This window comes from Glycine soja, chromosome 6, assembly GCF_004193775.1.
Source record: "Glycine soja cultivar W05 chromosome 6, ASM419377v2, whole genome shotgun sequence".
In the NCBI taxonomy this organism is placed as follows: Eukaryota; Viridiplantae; Streptophyta; class Magnoliopsida; order Fabales; family Fabaceae; genus Glycine; species Glycine soja.
In genome coordinates this window covers 6,465,551-6,488,046 of record NC_041007.1, presented here as the reverse complement: position 1 = coordinate 6,488,046, position 22,496 = coordinate 6,465,551, and the positions used below count along the sequence as shown (strand labels likewise).

Here is a 22,496-nt window from a genome sequence, read left to right as displayed (position 1 = left end):
CTATTAATGCATAGGTTAAAATACTAGTTATTATAAAAGTTAATAATTTTAATAATATAGCAATATATGATAAGATTATACTATCATGTCATTATTTCATTTCAATTAAATTATTTTACAACATCATTTTGTTGAAGCACTTCAAACATTTTAATGGGTTAATTATAGGATGAAAAGAGGAAGTAAAAGAAAGGAAGGAAGAAAACAGTGGGTGATCGAAAAGAAATACTACAACAGATCAATGATTTTTTTTTTTTTTTTTACGTATAGAGTCTATGTATCATCCTTGAGAGACTCACTACTATTTAATTTAAGATATATATTTAAAGGTAAGCGTGCGTCTTAACTCTTAACAGTTCGTTCACTTTGCTTTTCAGCATGCTCCACGTCATTATTCCTGTATATATGTATTATCTGGACAGAGAATTCTTCGAATCTTATCATCTCCATCTTGAACATAACGTTCGTTAATAATAATTTTTTTTATTTTCAGATAAAAAAAATATATTTTTGTCATAATTTTAAAATTCTTATTTCTTAAGCATATTATATGATAAATTGATGTCATATGTACCAAACTAATAATTGACGTAGTTTTTTTTTTATACATAAATTGCCGTAGGTTTTTTCTTTGAAAGGAATTGACGTAGGTTAAGCTACTATTTTTTGTTTATAATTTTTAATGATATGTCCTATCTATATAGACTTTATTGTTGAATTAATCGAAACTGACCATAGCAGAAACTCACTTTTTATCCAGTGAAAATTGGGTGTTGATTTAAAGGATATTACTTAGTGTGAGATTTTACATATCTCCCTTTGATGATTTAGTATTTTATTAAAAAAGGAGTGGAAGTGACCCATTCCATTGTTTTTGAGGAAGGTGACAGAAATAGTACGAAGAAAACAGCTTCATTATTGTCACAAGTCATAAGGCAGAAGATCAGAGTTGAGAATTCAGATCTCTCTCTTCCACCATGAAAACCCATCAACAACCAAAACTGAAAACCCAACTATTCTCATGTGGCTTCTTCCGCCACTGCGCCCAAACAGTCCTCAGCCCCACCGGCACCACCCCTCCCCTCCCTCAGACCCCCCCTGGCTTCCAATGCGAATCCTCCACCTCCTCCTCCTCTTCCTCCACCACTTCCCAAAGCTTCACCCAGTGGAGATTCTCTCCTCCAACCCCCACCACCACCACCAATAGCAACCTCATCCAAACAAACACTAACCCTCCTTCTCCTCCTCCGCCACCCCAAATCCACAACCTCCAAGAACTCTTCCACATTTTAGAGCTTCAACTAACCACCGACCCAACCTCCGTTCTCAACCTTCTAGAACGTTCTCTCGTCCCCAACCCTCCCCAGAACCAACCACCGTGTCCTCCGAACCTTATGCGCGCCCTCACCGCCAACCTCGCCACCGCCAAACCCGCCACCAAGATCCTCTTCGCGCTCTGCCTCTCCGATGCCAACCGCCGCGTCGCCGTCGAGACCGGCGCCGTCTCCGCCGTCGTGGAGGCCGCACCCGACCTCGACGGCGCCCCCGCCGAGCGCGCCCTTGCTGCCCTCGAGCTTATGTGCACGCTCCCCGAGGGCGCCGAGGAGCTCCGCGCTCACGCCCTCGCCGTCCCCGTCATGGTCACCATGATGGCCAAGACCGCCGCAAGGGGCAAGGAGTACGCCATCGGAGTCCTCGCCGTCGTCTACGGCAGCGTAGGCGGCGGCGAGGAGCACCACACCGCGCCTCCCGAAGAGGTGGCGCGTGCGGTGGAACTCGCTCTGCAGGGCGAGTGCAGCGCCAGGGGGAGGAGGAAAGGTGCGCAGCTGTTGAAGACGCTGCAACAACTCTCTCAGGCTGAGCTTGAAGCTGCTGAGTCTCACCTTCACGAAGCCAATTGAAGGTTTTAAATTACAGTTACTAGAAATGTAACTGTTAAGGCCATGATTACAGTTACATTGCAGTAGCAAAACTTTTGTAAAATAAAGTAACACTGTTCTTTTTTTCTAGTTTTTTGGACTGTACAGTATTTAGAATTATTCTTGTTATGCTTGCTTCTGTTACAATATTATCAAACTTATTGTGTATTGTTTTTTCTTCTGGCTGGCTATTAGGATGAGATGAATGGCTAATCTTTCATCGGCTTATATTAATATTGGGATTTGTATGTATTGATTATCATTGGCATGCACCTTTAGTTAATTAATTAGGTGAGAGGATCAATCAGCACTTGCTGCATAGGCGTCGTGGTTGGTTGTTATTTGCGACTAATATCAACGTCGAATTGGTGTAATTATTTCACATGTTTCTCATATTAGTGTCATTTGTAGAGTATTATGTATCAACACATGTAAATACTTAATTACTAGTATCTTAATGTTTTTTTATACTGTGAGCTGGTTAATAAGTTATTTTTTTGAAGTATAACACTTAAGAACTTCCAAAACACTTTATCAATACTTTCAACTTTTTTTTCTATCCTATCTTATTGCTCTTTTTTTTTTTTTTTTTTACAGAACTAATTGCTTATCTAATGTATATTTCTCTATCCAGTGTCAGGTAAAAATTGGGTATTCACCCATCATTTTTTCAACATTATATACTTGCAATATTCAATAATGTAGGGTGACATTTTGAGTAATTTTGGCTACAATTAAACTCAATAAATTACATGGTAAATGAAAACGTGGAAAAAACTTATAGCATTAAAATTAGAAAAAAGAACCATACAATCCAAAACTTTTCACTTTTTATAAGTAGGTATGTTAATTAAATTTCTTTTTCTCCTAATTAATCTTTATTTATTTTTATGACGACAGACTCTTCTGTTTGTTGTTAATAAGAGTTTAAGGATTATTTGTGACAAAATGTGGAAGTTCAAAATGTCTATTTAGAAAATATACAAAACTTTAAGTAATTATGTATCTCAATAAAAATAAAAATTTAATTTTTTATAGTTTATAATTTAATTTAAAGTTAACAAAAGAACCATAACGACAATAAGAATTTAAAGATTAAATAAAAGCAAATAGTATTTTGTAAAAAAAGCATAAAATTATAGGCAATTGTACTTTTTTTCTTCATAAAGTTAATCATTAATTGACAATGAACTTAGATTACGTTGTTTTCTGGTTTTCGAGCAGAAACAAGTTTTTCCGGAAGTTAAAAAAAAAAAAGTGTACAGCTGCTATATTTATATTTAAATTTTGAAAAAGAGTGGAGAGAGGAGCTAGCTGAGCTGGAGGAAGAAGACGACAAGCCAAACTCACCCATTCCAGAGAAGCATGCATGAGGATTGAATTAAGCAATGTAATGAGTTTTATATCCTGAAATTGAGCGTGTCAGGTTCACGTGGAGTGGGGCTAAGTTTCAGAAATTGCTGAAAATGTGTGTTTGTTTCTGTCAGACTTGGGAGAGAATAATAGTGGAACAGAGTCATGGCTCCATTTCCTGGGAAAATATTTCTTATGGTTGTCGGGCTAGCTAGTTAATTAGACTCATGTGAATTGCTCTTGCCAAAACAAGTAAATCAATTCAATCTCTAAAAAGAAAAAGGAAAATCAAGTTACATGTATTCAATTTACTTGTTAGTTTTTTCTTAAATAATTAAGATTTTTTTATTGTGTAGGACCATCATATGGATTCAACTTACATGTATTTAAGGTAACTTTATAGCAGTTAATCTCCATGTTGGATGGTAGAGCCATATATACTCTCAGTTCACGTATTTTTAGAGTAATTTATTCTTATTAATATATTATCGGTCAAGCAATGCGTCACTGCTATGAACAATCCTTTGCATTCAGTCAATAACTACTATATGGATTTAAATAAATATTTTTTAATTAACTATTTATTTATTTATAAGATTGTTCATAAATTTTGTAAAAAAAATTAATTAAGTTTTTAGTATCTTAATTTTTATTCTTAAATTTTTTTTGATAACTTTTAGTCTTTGTTGATTTCCTGTTAGAATTTTTAGTTCTTCGTTTATTTTTATTGCTTAAAATTAATCTTTGTTTTATCAATTTTTAGTTTCTTATTTATTTTATATTTAAAACTAATTTTGTACAACCAAAATAAATAAAAGACTAAAAACAAACAAAAATATTTATAAGGACTAAAAATCCTGACAAAAAATTAGTAGGAAACTACAAGTTGTCAAAAATATATTATGAATAAATTGAAAGATTAAAAACTTAATTAACCAAAAAAAACTATTGAAAGAATTTATAAAAATGTTATATGATTTTCTAATTATTTATTAAATAAAATTTTCAAACTTATTTTAATACATTTCACAGTGAAAGTTATGAATTAGACCTTTTTTAATGAAATTTTGTTAATTTTTTAATTAAACTATTCACCTAAACAGACTAAAAAAACTTATATTAAGATTATAATTTTTTTATATAAATTCGAATAAGCTTTTCTAAACACTCTTTTAATATATATCTTATCATCATGACTTCATGGGCTCACCAATAACTAGATTATTTGATGAACAATAGCTATCAAGTTTTTCTTATTTGATGAAATTAATCACATAAATTATACAACGTCACAATTGTTTTATTGAAAATAAGATTTATAAACAAAATATTGAACCTTCAATTATTCTTAATGGTTTTGCTAATATATAGAATTTTTCAGTCTTCCGGTCCTCTGTCTCTAATGATAAGGCATCTTGCATCTAATATACTCTTCTTACTCAGGTTTAATTATAAACAAATATTGACCATTACATTCTTCCTAATGATATTGTTTTTTTTCTGCTAATGATATTGTTAATAATACTGTTTGTTAGTCTTTTTTTTTTCTTCCTATAATGATAAGCTACATATCGTGCATCTAATGCACTCTTCTTACTCATCGGGTTCTTATATTTTTTCCACACATGCCCATACCACTTAATTAAGGCAATATTCTACCATTTATGTTACAATATATACAAGTGTTACTTTAACTTTTGTTTCTAATGCATTTATTCTTAATTTTATCTAATCTAATGTGTCCACTCTTCTAACATACCATTAATTGTATTGAATTTACATTTTTTCTTAGCCTTATAATTGTAGATAGATCTGTTGCGATCCTACCTTCTGTTCTCACACTAGTCATGACTCCTTTATACGTATCCTTCATTGCTTGAGTATAGGCAATATTGCACACTTCTTGACACTCCATCGATCATGCACTTTTCCAAATCAATAAAAATTGTATATTATATATAAGTCTTTTCGATTTCCTGTTTATCACTTCTTAATCATCACAGGAAGTATATTGCTTCTATAGCCGACATATTTGACATAAAACTAATACTTTTAGAAATATGAATCTTTTGTCTTAAAAGTATCCCCTTAATTACCCAATCTCGTAGCTTCATATATAGTAAGGTTCATGAGCTTAATCGATCCGATCCCCACTAAATTTGTACAATTATATATATATATATATATATATATATATATATATATATATATATATATTAAGATAATTAATTAAAAAATCAATAAACTTATTATAATTAGTGGGTTATATGAGTATATTAATTTTTGTATACTATCAATGTACAACCTTTTTTTTATATGTAAGACTTATGTAAAACTTAATTATATTTTTAATTTCTCAAAATTAGTCTTTCAAATAACAATTGTCATTTAAATTCAAAAAAATGTTCATTTTATAGTATCTCTGTCAAAATTCAAGAGACCGGAAAATATAAACTTTTATTTAAAGAATTAAAAATACAAACTCCTAATGTAAGAGACTAAAAATATAATATGAGCCTTATTATAAATAGGGATTAATTAAAGTGACTCTCCTCCCCTTATTCAACGTTTTATTAGACCTCATAATTCGTTTAACAACTAATATCCTTTTCTCCTAAATACTTCCATAATCTCAATGAGTAGATTACTTGATCCTGCTATTATTTTGTCACTATCCCTCCTTTTCTATGTTTCTTTCACCACAGGCTACCAAATTTTAGATAAAAAGGTATTATTCCTTCCTATGATTCTATCCAGTGTTTATCCTATCATAATGATCAATATAGTAAAACTTAAATTTGTGTTTTTCATTGAATAGTTTTTGGAAGCAATTCTTCATCTTTTCTGGATATCTTGTCCCATAGTCAAGATTTTAAATTTTCATCGATCTTAATACATTTCGCCACCTTTAACAAGTCTGAACACATATTTCTATAAGGAAGTAAAAGTACGAGGCATAGTCCATTAAAACTCTACTCTGGATCGCTTTAATTTCCACCTCCTTCGTCTCTTCCATGAGGAACTAATACTTTCTCCCAATATTCAACATTTTTACATAGAAATGATATTTACAACATTTGCTTTTGACCTTATATTTTCAACAGTTAAATTATACTTTTAATGACATGGACCAATAGTTAAATATACTTTCAACAATTACGAAACATGTTCGATCAATAGAAGAAATTTTATAGTTAAAAAAATTAATTAATAACCCTTGATTAAGAGTCATAGGAATTAAAGATCAAGTAGTGGTTCATAACAATAATTTCTGGCTCAGTATAGAGTTCTTATTCGTTCATTTTTACCATCTCAATCAATGATGAGTTGATAACTTGAAAACGTTTTGACGAGATTGTTAATTTGATCAATTTACAACGGACAAAACCGGTTTTTTAATTAGCAATTTTTTTGGTAAATGCAAAATTGTTTAACTAATAAATTAGTTAAAATAAATTTCATTTTAGGATTTTGAAACACAAAGTAATGTAAAACAGTAACAGCGAAGTGTATTTATGGTTTAATCTTGACACGTATTTTTATTTAGGCAATCAAATATTACATAGGGGAGTATAAAAGGTACACTCCAACCGTTATATAAATTCCCAATACACATATAGACTTATACTATCTATATAAAATCCCAATACAACCAATGAGACAAAGACACCAATCCATATTCAGCAGATGTGAGGAACTTTCATTTGTTGATATTAAAATTATTATATCTAAGCTGATTGTTTACTTGTACCTTTTATCATTTTTTAGGTCGTACCGTCTATTTTATTATTATTATTATTAAAGGTCATACCGTCCTTGTGTAAAAAAAAGAAGAAGAAGCAAATAGATTAAATAATAATTCTATTTGATTTTACGGTTTGTAGCTAGTTTTCGACTAACCGTATAATACAAAATGCTTCCAACATATGGATTTGGAAAAACAAATAATTAATTTTATACATTTCTTCCCTCTTAATTTAAGAACTATACTAGTAATCTCTATCTTTAAAAGATTAATATGCATCATAATTTAGCCTACTTTAATGTAAATGAACATCTTAAAGTCAAATTTTACACCTTTATGACTCATACCATTGTCAGTAATCCTTTTAAAAAAAGCATTGTCAATAATAATTTTGAATCTCCAACTACAGTCAACTTTAAAACTTTAAAAAATAAGTAAAGTTTCAAAGTCATTAATATAAACATTCAAAATATCATTTCATCTTAAATTGAAGTTCAATTTATTTTACACAATGTTTAATATTAGTTGGCAATGTTAAAAGTTCATTCATAGTAATTAATAATAATAATAATAAACTTGCTACATTATAATAAATTGAAGTATAATGTGTGAATGTAATTTTTTTAAAATAGGAAAGGGCTATTTTATTTAAATATATTATAAGAACAAAAGTGAAATTTACTTGAAAAAACGTTATCAAACAACTAATCTGTAAAAGTAGATAATCAATTTTATTAAAAGAGAGGATAACAATAAAACTTTACGTGAGTAAGCCTTTTCAAGTATTTTATATTTTTATGGTTTCTGAAAATATCAGTTTGCTAGAACGGCAATAATGTAACTATATAGACATTTCCTTCACAGCCAAAATCGACACGGAATTGGATTCAATCTCTTAATTAAGATATTGTGTTAGAATGAAAAGAAAAAAAATATATAATTAAAAGAAGTGATTTCACTAAAAATAATTAGCCTTCGTACTAATGTTATAATAAAAAAAAAGTTGTGTAAATGGTTTCATGCCTATTCGATTATGTTATTAAACGTCACATAAGGATATATATACTGTAACTTTTTGCATTTCAAGAAACTTGAATTTGTTTATAATTTCTTGTTTCCCATGAAAGCAATATTGCCTTTATTTAATTTATTGATAGAAATGCCCCCACCTAACTAACAAGTCACCATTATCAATGGGGCACCGGCATTATATATGATCATATCATGCATCCACGTTAACCCCCCACAATTGGCTCAAAACTGCTTCATCATATTCCTAGCCATTCATGGCAGCATGAGTACTCCACCCTCTAAAACACTACCTTGCTCTCAACATCACATACTCACATCCAACAAATTAATGCAAAAGTACTTCCCTTGGGCGTGGCCATTATAATCTTTATTTGCTCCTAACAAGGGAATGCCAAATGCATACTTTGAAGATTAGCTCAGATAAGTATCATTTTGACACCTAAATTGTGTAACTGCGTATCTAATGGCTGTGTGGGGCTTCTGAAATTGATAGATAAGAGTACAATGATATAGGTATATAATAATTTTTTAGGTTATTTTTTTTTATAGTTTTTCTTTTATCACTGTCCATCACAATACTCAATTTATTTTACATTTTCTCTCGTCCTATCTCTTTTTTACATTTATACGTAGGATCAGAGTATTATTACTGGGTTGATAAAGTTGAACAACCTGGCTCTGGTGGATGCTCCTTATTGGGAAGGTGTCAATTTGGGGGACTTGTTAGCACTTAGCACGTGGCACCTCCTTTTATAATTACCCAGTAGCTAGAGATTCAATAGTTCTACTCATATATAGCAACGAAAACTACTGATTGATTTAAACGTTGATATAGAGCGTGATTATATATATATATGTGTGAACAATTACTTAATTATTATCAACAAAATTCAAACTTAAATCAATCCGTTCTCACAAGTACCCATTTTTGTTTTAAAAGTTAAACCAAGACATTGATGCCGCACATTGTAATGTTATGCTGTGTAAAACTGCCGTGGGGCTGTAGTTCCTGCCTCCATTATTCCATGGCCATGTTATAGGGCTTTGTATTGTGTTTCTGCTTCAAAATCTTAAGGGCAAGCCAAGATTGGATGCACAAGTTCTTTTCCTTAACCTAAAACTCTAGGATGAGGATCCTCTAAATTTCCCATGAATTTTAGCCTGCACTGCTGACACTAATTAAAATTTGTACCTTTTTTTTTGTTCGAGGCGCATGCATGTTTGAGAGACAATTTTCTTTAAATTGAATAAGATTATTATAAGTGGTAAAAAATTTCTGCCACTATTTAATAAATTATATACCTAAAATTTAAATTCAAAACTACCTGTTGAAACTGTAATAATTTTATACTATAGTTGACTATAGTGCCGATCGAACTTTTCATTAGTATAAAAGTACATCCAAAGATTGATTAATATATAAAATGCCGCAGTCATTAACTTTGACGAAGACGAGTTGCAGTCTCCTCACAAAACAACTAATCACTGCAGTGACTTCTACGTCCAATAGAATTTAGCATTTGGGCTGTTTAAAATACTATATTTCGGTATTCTAATTATCAAGCCAAAAAGTTGTATCCGGTATTTGCAAAATACAAATTACAGAGAATACGCAATATTCGAATTCAAAACACCATCCGTACAACATTGTGTACTTTATTTTTTCATCTAACTGGTTAGATGCAGAATATTATCCCAGAAAAGAAAAGTTGCAATATAATAGAAAAAAAAATGTTCCTACGTATAAGAATACGAGACTGAATATATAAGAATGAAGCCATGGTTTCCAGGGTCCAAAGGAGGGAATACAATGCGTACAGTGAGAATAACCATGTTCCTCAAAGCATCTGTGAAAAAGCCCTATGCAAGCTTCTTCAATACTCTCTGCATCTCTCTCACATAAGGGAAGATTTTCTGGGCAAATGAGCTCAAGTTAATGCTTTGATTCGGAAGTACATAGGTTGGTCCATCCGAAGAAAAAAAGAAAAGTATAGGTGGCAGTTTCTAATTCATTCTAATAGAATCAACGGTTGAAATCATAAAAACAAACAAATAAACGGTTGAGATTTTAAGCACTGCACACTCAGTATTTTAAGCTTACCAATTCTTCCAAAGCTCTTCATGAATGATCCTCATCTATTTTGACTTAGAATCCAAATGAAACGTGAAAACCCAGTACTTATTTGGAGTCACTATTGTAATTTGATGTATATTATTTTTTCAAAAATGATTTATATAAACACCACAAATCTTTTTTTATTTTTTATATAGACAAATGGCAGTAGTTAAGTAATATGTTATGTTATTGGAAGGATTTGAACCCATACTTTCTTATTCCTCTGACCCTTATGTCCCTCCTCCTAGTAATAGAAAGATGAAAAAATATATTAGTATAATAGATGACATGATATAGTAAAAGGTATAGAGAAAACTGAAATTAATGAGATGTTTTAGACTGAATGAGAGTATTCATGTATGATCAATACTCATTTTTTAGTCTATTTTCATTTATCTCAACCACTTGAGTGCACGCCTAAATGGCGTGGAAATGATTCATTTTGATAAAAATACTTCATCCATGACCACAAGAATGTATATATTCCCTTCTTTTTTTTGTGTGTGTAAACATTCCGAATCAAATAAAATGGTTAATTACTATTTGTTATTCGTAGTAGTAACTAGCAGAAATTCGCAATGACCATGATCATGAAATTTTTTAAAGTTTCCCGAATCATCAACATTAGCCTACATTTACGATGATGCTCATTGCTCAGAATATAGATCAAGATGTCTACATGGACAATGCAAAGTGGAAGAATTTGCAGATATAACTCAGTACGACACTCCCATCAAGAAAATCAGCTGTGTATAGAAATTATTGCAGGGGTCCTTAGATGCCTCCTGTGACGGAGTCTATGATTTCATTGATTTCCAAGTCTGTGTTAGTTTCCATATATCAGCTAGAGTGTGTCACAATAACTTCTTCATGCATTTTATATGGCGGGACATGTTAATTGTTCTTCTTTGAGCATATATATACGATAAAAAAGCCTAAAAGTTCAATATATCTCATAAATTAACATGCAAACGCCGAAAAATAATTGATAGAAAAAGCAAGACAAATTATAGGGAAATGCATACAACTCATACCACTTTCACATTGTAGGTTAAAGAATAATGGCCTATTCAGGCTATCGTATAATGCACTATATATCAAGGCAAAGTGCAAGTCTCAGGTTCATACGTACATACAGACAACAACTATTGGCACTGTATGAATTTTGGGATCCAAGAAGGAACTGGATTTCGAGTATACAGCCACATATAATCTTCCCTGATGTGACAAGAAAAGACCTAAAGCCAGAAATTTTCTTTGATGTGCTTACCTAACTTCTAGTGGTTGAATTCAGCTATATATAGTGTGGGCAAGACCCGTTAACTTCTAGATTAAAAGGGTGAACGTGAGTTGCATTCTTCAATAGAGGGGAACATTCTTGGGGTTGCAGCATAATGCATATCCTACAGTTTAATCAGGTTATATAATTATTGCATTCAAACAACAAATGGATTCTCAAAATGTGTTCACTAGTAAATGGTCTGAACTGATCTGAAGAGATATTGTATTGAGTGGGAATCAGGAAAGGCTTATGAGTGTGGTGTAGACTCTATAAGGACTATGCACTCACTACTTGTACCAATTAACAAAGGCAGACATTGATGTTGTTATCTCATAAATAGGGGTGTTACACATTTCATACTTCTGCATCAAAGGTCTTGTCAACAGTGTAGGTAGAGTTTGTAGGTATTTACTTTCTTCGATAACATGATACCTTTTTATGGTACAAAGCTTTTCTTTTGTCTGTGCTCAAATTAAAACTTGATTTTTCCTCCTTCCTCTTTCTTGTGTTTATAAATTTCCTCAACAATGCCCGAGAAGAAACCAGATCTTGTCATTGTTTACTATTTATCACCTTACTATATTAATGAAGAAACTGCTGCTGCTACCTACGTTAACGGCAAAGTGGCACCCAGCTTATTGCTGCGTACTCAAACAACAAAAACTTACTATCATGCATGAAATTCTTGATTACATGCAACAAGATCATCATCATATGTAGGCATTATGCATACTAATTTGCAGTGGCGAGGAAGTTTGTTTAGGGTTGACATCGATTACTACAGGCAAACACGTTGACATAATGAAAATATTAATGTATTCTCTTGGTTCACAAATCATACTCCATCCTTTAATTTCTTTCATTTTTAAAATTATTTTTTTCTTGTAAATTTCCCTGTTCATTTTTTTATACTAAGTAAAAAACAATAAGTCGTACAGTACTTATTTAATATTTGCATTTCATCCCTTTTCTTTATATGACAATTGGCATCTGATTCTACCTGTAGAGAATCACATGGCGAGGATAAGTGGTTGTTCCAGTAATTATTTTCTACACCGTTCTTTAAAAATTCTATCATCATTTTTCAATACGATAGTTTCTTAGGTTTATTTATTAGTTATCCCACTCACATATAATCTCTATATTTTTATTATTATAAAATAAAATTTAATAATAATTTTTAATTAACATTCAATCTGCATAAGTTAATTATCATGCTAATTAAGCAGTATTTTTTGTATTTGTATGTGACCTAAATTAAACTAGCGTATAAACCGAATAATACCACTTACATTTTTGTATCTGCAAGAAACCTAATTAAATTTGTATGTGACTCCACTTTAAATAATTTACTTGAAAATTATTTTTTATTAATGCTTAAAGTTATGTCTAATTAGAACATTTTCACCAATAATATTAAGAGAAAATTGATAATTCATTTACCGTATAAAATAGTTTATAATTTTATATCGTTATTTAATCACAACTTATACTAAATTTATTAATTTTTATGATAATTATTTCAAAAAATATATTTATGATTACTTGTAATTGAGTAACACTAAAAAACTACTTTACTCTAGACCATTAAATTCAAAAAATAAATTATACATTTAATATTTTTGCTATAAGATTCAAGTGGTAGCTATTTCTATATTTTGAGTATAACATATCGCACTTAATTTACTTGAGATAAATATATCACACCTTTATCTTGAAGAGTGGTAAATATTTTGAGTAGAACATATATATATCACACTTAGAAGAAAGAAAGATAGAAAAACGGCAGGCTATTAAAACTGACCAGTAACTAATCTTCGTGAGTATAATAATTCCTTATTACGAAGAAAATTAAAGAAAGAATTAGGGAACCCTTGTATCCATTCTTTTTCATCTTGGCTGATAAAAATAAAATCAAAGAAGGGGGTTTAACAGGAAATAATAAAGAAAAGTCAAAATTAAAGAAACAGAGCCTGTCTTTGCAGTGATTGCATGCATGCCGAATGGTCTGAAGCAGAAGAAGATTCATAACCGCGTCTTAATTTGAGCTGGCGGTTCTTACGTTACACCTCTAACCCGGCTCATTATGGATATAATCCTAATTATTAAGATTTTTCTTAAATCTAAGAAGCTATAAAGGTGTCAGCAACGTTAATTTGACTCCTTTTTGTGCTTACGAAATATAATATTGTGTGCAATTAATTTTTGTAAACGCAAGATTGAAGTTTTCGATTTTCAGATGTCTGGGTTACGGGATAATTGGGGGAATCGGTGTATGTTCATTTCCCTCCAAAAGCTAAAGCTAATAAAAGGGAAAAGAGCAAGCAAAAGCTCATCCACACTTACACGTTTCGTTTGGGTATAAATTAATAGTGTCCCTCTCCTCTCCCTCCTTTTCATCTTCTCTATTTCCAGTTTTTCATCGCATAATCATTCTTGGTCTTTTCGAAAACCCGTTACGTTACCTCTCCTTTATGCTCTTCTTGTTTCTTTTTTCTTTCGTTCTTGCAATTCTTTCTAGCTTAGATTCTACGACGTTAAACAGTACTAGCAAAGATCAGAAAGAGAAAAACATATATATGTTCTTTGTGAACAAAATATTATATAAATACCAATTTTAATTATATAATTAAGTTTAAATAGTAATTGTTAATAGTAATTTTTTATTCATAGTTAATAGTAATTTAAACACTTAAAAACGCAACTTTTTACATAAAATCCATCGATTAATATTTATTATTTTCTTTTCTTGAGATTAATATGTATTATTTTCACTTTTTACAATAACTAAATATCCCACTAAAATCTCTTTATATATTTCTCTTTCCCTCTCTCACTTTATATATTTATGTCTATATGTATATCTATCTATAGATACATAAGTAGATATGAATTATAAATTTTAAATAAAAAATTTCTTAAACTTGTATTTTTCTATATTTGTTATTTTTGCAGATATATTTCTCTCTATATATATTATGAAAAGAAGTAATTATATAATAAATCTATATAGAGAAGTGTGGAATAAGATGATTAGTGAACTAAATAAAGATAAAGAAAAATAGTACTCTTATTATAAAAAAAAATGTTTATCATAATATACTCTAATGAGAAAACTTATTTCCTTGATCGTGTATAAAGAAGACTTTAGTGAGAGAAATAAAATTCATTTTAATGATATTTTCGTATCGAGAGAATTGATTTTGTGACTTCCAACTAAATTGTATCCATGCTAAATTTCATACTCAAATCAATATAAATTGTTTTGTTTTATTTATTTTTCTTTTTGATTTCTTCCTTAGGTCTTTCTCCTTCAACGGATCTTGAGATTCCTTTTTTAGGCTTCAAACTTCAATCATTCTTTTTCTAGTATGGAGTTCTACTTAATCTTTAAATGTCCTTAATTATCTTTATCCACCAATGTGTAGCTATGTAACATAATTGAATGTTCAATTACATAGTGAATATACATTTTGGTTTCTTCATGTAAAAAAAAACGGTATAAATGACAATTTACAATAAAACATACATACATGAACTAACCAATCAATTAAAAATTTATTATACTGGATATCATTTCAATTTTTTAATGTTTTTTTCTCACAAGAGTTCTCTATTAAAGGCAATTTTGTTCAAAACTGATTCAACACTAAATGAGGTTACTTAATGGAGATTCAAACTTTGACTCAATACCTTATAAGTCTTATGTATTATCCAATCATAGTAATAGAATTAAAAAAATTATAATTTTTATAATAATTACTTTGGTAATTTCTAATGGATTGATTGATAATGTTTTACACTTACGAATGATAATAAATTAAAAATAAACTTTTATAAATTTAAAGGAAATGGAAGAGTATTTTACTCTGGACATACGTTTGCACCAAAGTACACACCCATGTTATTTGATATTTTTCTTGTTTTGTTATAGATAAAGGCAATGGTACACGCAAACAAAGGCCATTAACTCTATAATTTGACAAAGGGAGAATAAAATGACGCCACTTCCTCCTAATTCCTGCCACTTAACATTTTACTACTGAATAAATTCTTAGATGAACGAGATGAATCCTACTACAATGAAGCATACGAACCGAAAGAAATGGGAAGCGAGCTAAGCGAGGAATATAAAATGTCAATATCTAATTTTTTGTTTTGTCGGGAGGAACTCACATCTAAGCCACAAACTATATTTTTCACCTTGGTTTTGGCACTTGTATGAATTGTAACCACAGTAGTATTATAGTAAGTCTATACGGGGCTATTTTGAGACTTCCCCGTAAACTTTTATGAAACAAACTGATGATACTTTAAGGAGCTATCGCGATGCTTCCCCATAAATTTTACGACACCAACATGATAGACGAACAACATTTTTCTTGCTCACATTAATACTAATTACAACAGATTCATTAAATAAATGCACGATGGCCTTCTGTGACTGATTTATGTATCACTCGGTTTTCGAAATGACATCCGATCAACCCTTCCCCGAGTCAACAAATTTCAGTTTCCAAGTCAAAAGTTTGTTTCTACGCTGAGAATGAAAGTCACCTTCCATTCTCAAGTTCCATGTGAAGACTTCACCTGCGGAAATATTTAAGTAAGACAGACGGAAAATAAGGTGGTGTATCAAAGAAAAGCTGTAGCATAAATTCAGGAGATTCTGAAAAGCTACCAGTTTATGGAATAATGCCGGGTTTCAATGTTTTGAATGTTCTTTCATTTTAGTTCCCTTCAAATTCTTCTGCTGCTTGGATCCATATGGAATGGGGAAACGAGGCTTGTTTTTGGGAAAACTCTTCTCGAATTTCAGATCTTCTCCTCTGATCATATAGATATTCCCTGTTTCTGGTATGGTGAGATCAGCTGGATTCCTGTTCACCATACATGTGTTTCCAGAGATGATTTTATATGGCACAGGGGTTTCATGATTGCCATTAACTTCCAATTTGCACTGCAGTGACGTTTCGGTTTCATTACGAGGCCAGCTAATTTGCTTACTAACTTTATTCTGCAGGGTAGAGTTGGAGCTCTTCATCTTTTCTTTCTTTCCAGACTTTGTTGGATTTTGACCGTTGAAACCAGTAGCCCTTATTAATTTCTTATCATGCGGTGTTGATGAAGATGCACCAAAGGTTGGAGAGCCAGCAAAACAGCCATGCTTATCTGATAAGAAGCTTCTGCTGTAATAATCAGATGATGGTCTTTTCAGGGTACCAGGAGTCTTAGTTGTACCAATCTCCAACTTAGTATTGCAATCACCTGGATAAGAGGGCCTTTTAAGCATCTGAGAACTGACACCCACATCAAAGGCTGTACGGGACTGCATGCCTGCATCCATAAGGCTTAGTAAATGCATGGCTGGTATTGTTTCATTAGAATACAAATCAAGAGATCCCCTCAAATTTTGATGAGGCTCCATTCCACTATGTTTGCAAGGAAATGAATATTCTCCATTCATCCTGTTGAAGGTTTCAGAACCTGTATTCCTACTAAGCTTTTCTAGTCCAGCAGCATTCAGATTCATGTAGTTTAGATCAATATCCCTCTTCATGTTTTGCTTTTGAAATGCACCAGATTGGTGTGAAGTTATGTCCATGCTACTACTAGGATGCTGAGAAGAAACAACCTTTTTGGGAAAATCATGTCCTTGGGAATTTGAACTCAGGGATGCCCAGATGCGAGAAGCTTCTTCATCCTGATGTAGGATATTCTTGTGTAAGCTACATCCTCCAGGGGCTTGATAAGTAGCATTAGGAGATCCACGCTCTTCATAAGCCCCGTTCAACCTGAAACTTCGAGCACTACCAAGCTGACTAGAACCAATAGGTGAAAACTGGAATCCACTTGATGGCTTCCTTTGGGACTGGGAAACTTCAATTCCAAAGGGGGATTGAGGTGGACAGATACTATTCATGCCCAAATTGTTTCCATCAAATGGAGAAAAATAATTAACTGTCTTTCTTTTGCTAGGTTTCACATTCTCTGCTCTTGTGACCATGTTGTTTTTCTTATGTCTACCCTGAGGTTTCTCCTTTTGGTTGTCTTTTAACAAGCTCATCCCCCCTTTTCTGTGTACAGTAGAGCCACCTGTCATCTGTGCTTTCCTTCCAAGACTGGGTTTTTCTAATGTGGAATTTCTATTTTCTACATCAGGAAGACACCTCTCATACTGATTCTTCGCCAAGAGTTCCACAATTTCCATAGGTATATCATCAAGTGTTCCCTGCTCAGACACCTCCACTTTTTGTTCACTGTATCTTTTCTTAAAACCTAGTTGGTCCACAGCTTCAGCAGTTTTTTGTGCGTTTCTTGCACCATTAATTTCCTGCAAAAAGGAAAAAAAAATTGATATTCTCAGTAAGTAGAAGTCAAAATAGTCAATAGAAGAACCATATCAATTAAAATACTAAGATCTGATTAATGCTTACAAAATTAGGGGAAAAACATAACACCATTTACTGATAGAAATGAATCTCATCTTCATCCTAAGTGGTATACCTATTCATCTAATTAAAAAAAAAAAAGCATTTTAAGGGGATTTTTCTGGCTACTTACTTCACAATGAACTACTTTTCCAGAATGAGCATTTGCTGTTGGGTTTTTGGAAGGAATATTTTGCCCTCCAAAAACATTAGTGTCACTGTCCTTCCAAGTAAGCTGTGGTACTTTTGAAGTTTTATCTTCAAAAGGCATTGAGAAAGGTAAGTGATTTTCAATTTGATGGATACATTTTTTGTTGTAAACATGTGCATCCACCAAATAATTGTTTAGAGAAAGATGAAGTCCCTCTTCCAGTCCTTTTCCTTTTAGCGCCCCTTGGGCTGAAGGAATTGGAATTGTTACAGGCATATTAGACCAGGCTTTTTCCCCTGAATATGCACAGGAATCTTGTACAAGCATGCTATTTTTCTGCCAGGATAAAGAATCCATCTCCCCATCAGTTTGCAGCATTTTCCCCTTTTCTTTGGACAAATTGAACTCATTTTCTATTCTTAGGGGGGGGATAGGAAAATTATCCATCCCTTTCCCTGTGAATGCACGAGGAGCTAATCTAGAAGAATTAGTTTTAGATGTATATGCCTTGTCTAGAGTATCCACGGGGTCTTCATTGTCTCTTCGATGTCCTTGTGGTTGCTCAGGAATCAAGCAATTATCTACAACTTGAATCCTTTTGTTTTTCTTCTTGCCAATGATATGGCTTCTTTCGGTTTCAGTTCTACTCCATTGTCCCTTTGCGGCATCTTGTAAACCTAATCCCGCGGGTACATCTTTGGAATTGGATCTAGTATCCAAAACAGTATCAGTTGTTTTTTCATCTCCCTCTGAGTTCTGAACTCCATTCTCGACCCTCTGAAAACACATGCTTGCAGGTCTCCGTACCTCATCCAGAGGAAACTTCCTTTTTCTACTAAGACCTGTGCTTGTCAAAGTCAAACATCCTTGAATATCCACCTTTCCTGGCAAAATTGAGTGTGCCTGCAAAGCTGCAGAGGCATTGGAAGTACCATGGGATACAGATTCTTGCATAGAAATTTGCTCAGTCTTCAGTTCACCATTGTCACTTAATAAGTCAGCCATCAAGCGCACCTTCCGAGGCCTCCTACGAGTCAAACCAAGTGACTTTTCTGAATGATGATCCTGAAAATCATTTTCAACCGTATTGTCCACACTTCCTGCAGGTGCAGCATTATTACAAGCAACTGATTCAAGAGGAGGTCCAGTTGGGTGATTGTCTGTATTGTCCACCTCTATTACTGTTGTGACTTTCCCCCAAACTGTGCAAGCTTTTATTAAATCTTTCTGGCATTGGTTATCTGCAGGTGTTCCTCCGTTACACATCTCAGCAGAATTCTTCCCCAAGCATTTCAAATTGCTAGCAAGCTCAGGAAAAGAAACTTCATTACCTTCACCTGTCTCAAGGAAAAAAAAAACTTCTGTAAATTGCAGTCTCTGTAATCAAGAACATACTAAAATAATATACAGAAATCTGTCACTTATGAAATAGAAAAGAGTAAAAGTATTGCGGCTTGACTTGACTGTATTACATCCTGTCAGTTGAACCTACCTTTCTTAATAGTGTGCACTTCTGGTGCGAGGTCTGGATAATTTTTAGGTGATGGAACACTAGTTACTTGGTGATTGAGATTATCCTCCAAGCCAATCTCAAGGTCTGGGGGACACACAGAAAATCAAACCACACTGAAAAATAATAAAGAAGATATACAGAACTGAAATTTAAGTTACCAATTATTCTGCTAGGTACGACTCCAGCTTTCTTGCCTTTCTCATTATTTGGTAAGCAATCATTGACACAGCTCAGGGTAGCATTAAGATCAATTTCTCTTCTCTCAAGAGTGTCAAGCATTGGATCTTGCTGAATACCAGACTTAAGAGCTGCGTTATTGCAATTGCTACCAGATCTGCATCCAGTACTGCAACAATCAAAGTCTGCTTGGTCGTCTCTCTGGATGTCCTTGGCAGCAACTTCTTGTGCAGAGTTCTGACAATGCAGACATCTATATTTTGGTACATCTAATGGCAGAAATGTTGGTTGTTTGTCAGACTCATGTTCTGGAAATGGCCAACAATTTTTCCAGTCTTTTCTGCGCATTTCAGACACATATCCACTGCACTAACAATAAATTAAGAGTGTTAAGAATTCTGAAATGAAACCAAGAGATAGCTTTTCGATTCTAAATTAAAAAGATAATGCAATCTTCAGTTTTTTTCCTTTGGTAGAAGAAAGAGTGTGATATAATACAAAACTCGGATGCAGTTCCTTGCACATTTTTTATGTTGCTCTCCAATCAGAATTGGAGTTTACCTCGATAATTCAAATAATAAAGGTTTGCATTAATGATTAACATAGGTTACTACTGAGATAAAACTATAATGTTGATTAGAGAACAATACAAAAAACACCTAAGGAATTACATCTAAGTTTTGGATTTTGATATATCCCTAAATTGACTACAAAACTGAACACTTATTGACTTATTTCTGTAATATCAGGAACTTTCTATAGTTAGGCATCACCACCCATTTTATTCTTCATGAGACCTTATTGTCATGTATTAATTGATTGGCTTTCAACTTTAAATTGCTAGTAGTTGTAATCAACTTTAAACTGCTACTAGTTGCAAACTTGCAATCATCTATATGACAGTACTATTGTACTATAGAGAACACAAATACATTAGGAATTTAGGATCTCATCTAATAAGAGCAAGATGTAGTAACTGTAGACATCAATTACAAGATACTATACACTAAGTGAAAGGCAGACATAAACTGTATAACACACAAATATGCTTCCCTCTCCTCCATTTCTTGACAAAACTAGTAGGATAGCAAGAATATGTAGCATCAAGGTCTACGTACCGTATTGAGAAATGTTCACATTTGCCTGCATCTCTCTTGCCAACAGAATCGGCAAGATCGATAGAGATTGAATCAATGTGAATATATGACCCCATGAACTCAGTGACAGTATTAGAACCACCTTGCAAATGATTCTCCAAATCTATGCATGCACATCCTCACAGTACAAGCAACCAGCAAGAAGCACAGATTAAATAGTGTTTCCTATCAACACATATTAAACTCAAATTAAAACTTGAAATGGAAACAAAGGATCAAACAATTAAGTCAAGCTATCATTAATCAAACGACAGTAACACTCGAAATGTAAGGAAAAACTTGATAAATATCTTAATCAAGCTTTATATAAAATTAGGGTTTATGCAAATCAGCTAACAAATAAAAAGGTAAAACAAGGAAATCAAGGGCAAAGTCCAAGATAAAGTAATATAGAGCCAACAAGAACTCCATACACAGTGATTAATCACATAAAATAACAACCTCCAACATCATGAAAGTTCCTAAACCCTAGTTTCCCATCAATAAAACCAACCACAAAGATGCTCGAAGTCAACAATTGAACATTTGAAACGAAACAAAACAAAAAAAAAGCCACCCCACGCGTACAAATATACACAGATTGAAACATTAATACAGCTAACAAGACCAAGCATCTCGCTAGGGCTTTTCAAAATCAAAAACGAAACTACTGACTGACCTTGCAGCTAAAATACTATCACAGCATACTAATTAACGCAAAGACAGAAAAAACGCACATCATAAACGCATGCAAGGAGCTGGAACCAGTCAACGAAGCACAACAAAATCACGAAGCCTAAATTCTAGGGTTCACCGACCTATACAAATTCACCTCTAATCAAGTGATAAACGAAAATTAACGCAGCTCGAATTAACAAACAACGAAAACGAGAGAGAGAGAGAGTGAATGGCAGCAATAAAGCGAAACGCAGAAAAAAAAAAGGAAACGCAAAGCAAAAGCTGAAGTGGACACACCATAAACAGTACAGTGAACTTAATATCTAAAAAAAAAAAAAACAAATCAAAACACGCTCAAGAGCATCCGAGAACCGGTCCCCGATCAACACGGAATCAATCACCGAGTTGAAAACCGAGGGCGAAAAGAGGAATAATAATAATCTGGAGAGACGAAGAAGGCCCACGCGAACTCACCTGCGGACCACCACCCACGATCCCCTCCCACCTCCTCGCCGATTCGGAGCGGCTCCGCGAAGAATCCACATCCAAGGGTAGCGCATTCGACGCAGAAGCCACGTGGCGCAGCTCCGAGCTCCGATTCCCTACCTCGCGAGCATAATTTGACTGCGAACGACGCAGAAACCCTAGAGAGAGAGAGGGCTTTCGATTCCTTCGGATGAGAGAGAGTGTGTGTGTGCGCGCGAGTAAGTAAGAGAGAGAGAAAGAAAAAGAGTGAGAGAAGAATTTTTATCTTGTTGTCCTTGGAAGAAGGTGTGTTTGTTTTTGTATATTAAAAATTAAAAAAACCCGTAGCGAGTCATGTCTATGTAGGATCCATATGCATAGGAATTGTAGATGTAGAGAGAGTGTGTTAGGAGAGAGAAAGACCAAAGCCAATGAAGAACCACCACGTGGCGAGAATGTACGGTTCTTATCGCTAACAATTTATAATGGGCTTTGTGG

General features: G+C 33.0%; 2 protein-coding genes across 2 annotated transcripts; one reads left to right on the top strand and one right to left on the bottom strand.

Annotated features, from left to right (window-relative positions):
* Positions 1-849: 849 nt before the first annotated feature.
* Positions 850-2,153, top strand: LOC114415133. Its single transcript, XM_028379690.1, has one exon. The coding sequence runs from the start codon at positions 978-980 to the stop codon at positions 1,899-1,901; it is 924 nt and encodes a 307-aa protein (XP_028235491.1). The 5' UTR covers positions 850-977; the 3' UTR covers positions 1,902-2,153.
* A 13,396-nt stretch (positions 2,154-15,549) lies between these two features.
* Positions 15,550-22,287, bottom strand: LOC114415132 (protein EMBRYONIC FLOWER 1-like). Its single transcript, XM_028379689.1, has 7 exons — positions 22,008-22,287; positions 20,838-21,041; positions 19,701-20,083; positions 19,522-19,626; positions 18,012-19,366; positions 16,129-17,781; positions 15,550-16,037 (listed from the first exon to the last, which is right to left on the bottom strand). Exons 2-6 carry the CDS (start codon positions 20,930-20,932, stop codon positions 16,153-16,155), a joined length of 3,567 nt encoding a protein of 1,188 aa, XP_028235490.1. The 5' UTR covers positions 20,933-21,041; positions 22,008-22,287; the 3' UTR covers positions 15,550-16,037; positions 16,129-16,152.
* Positions 22,288-22,496: the final 209 nt, after the last annotated feature.

Coding starts and splice junctions, on each gene's coding strand:
- LOC114415133 (XM_028379690.1), top strand. CDS start 978: ATGAAAACCCATCAACAACCAAAACTGAAAACCCAACTATTCTCATGT.
- LOC114415132 (XM_028379689.1), bottom strand. CDS start 20,932: ATGGGGTCATATATTCACATTGATTCAATCTCTATCGATCTTGCCGAT. Junction 19,627..19,700: donor CGTACCTAGCAGAATAATTG/GTAACTTAAATT, acceptor TGTGTCCCCCAG/ACCTTGAGATTGGCTTGGAG. Junction 19,367..19,521: donor AGTGCACACTATTAAGAAAG/GTAGGTTCAACT, acceptor TCCTTGAGACAG/GTGAAGGTAATGAAGTTTCT.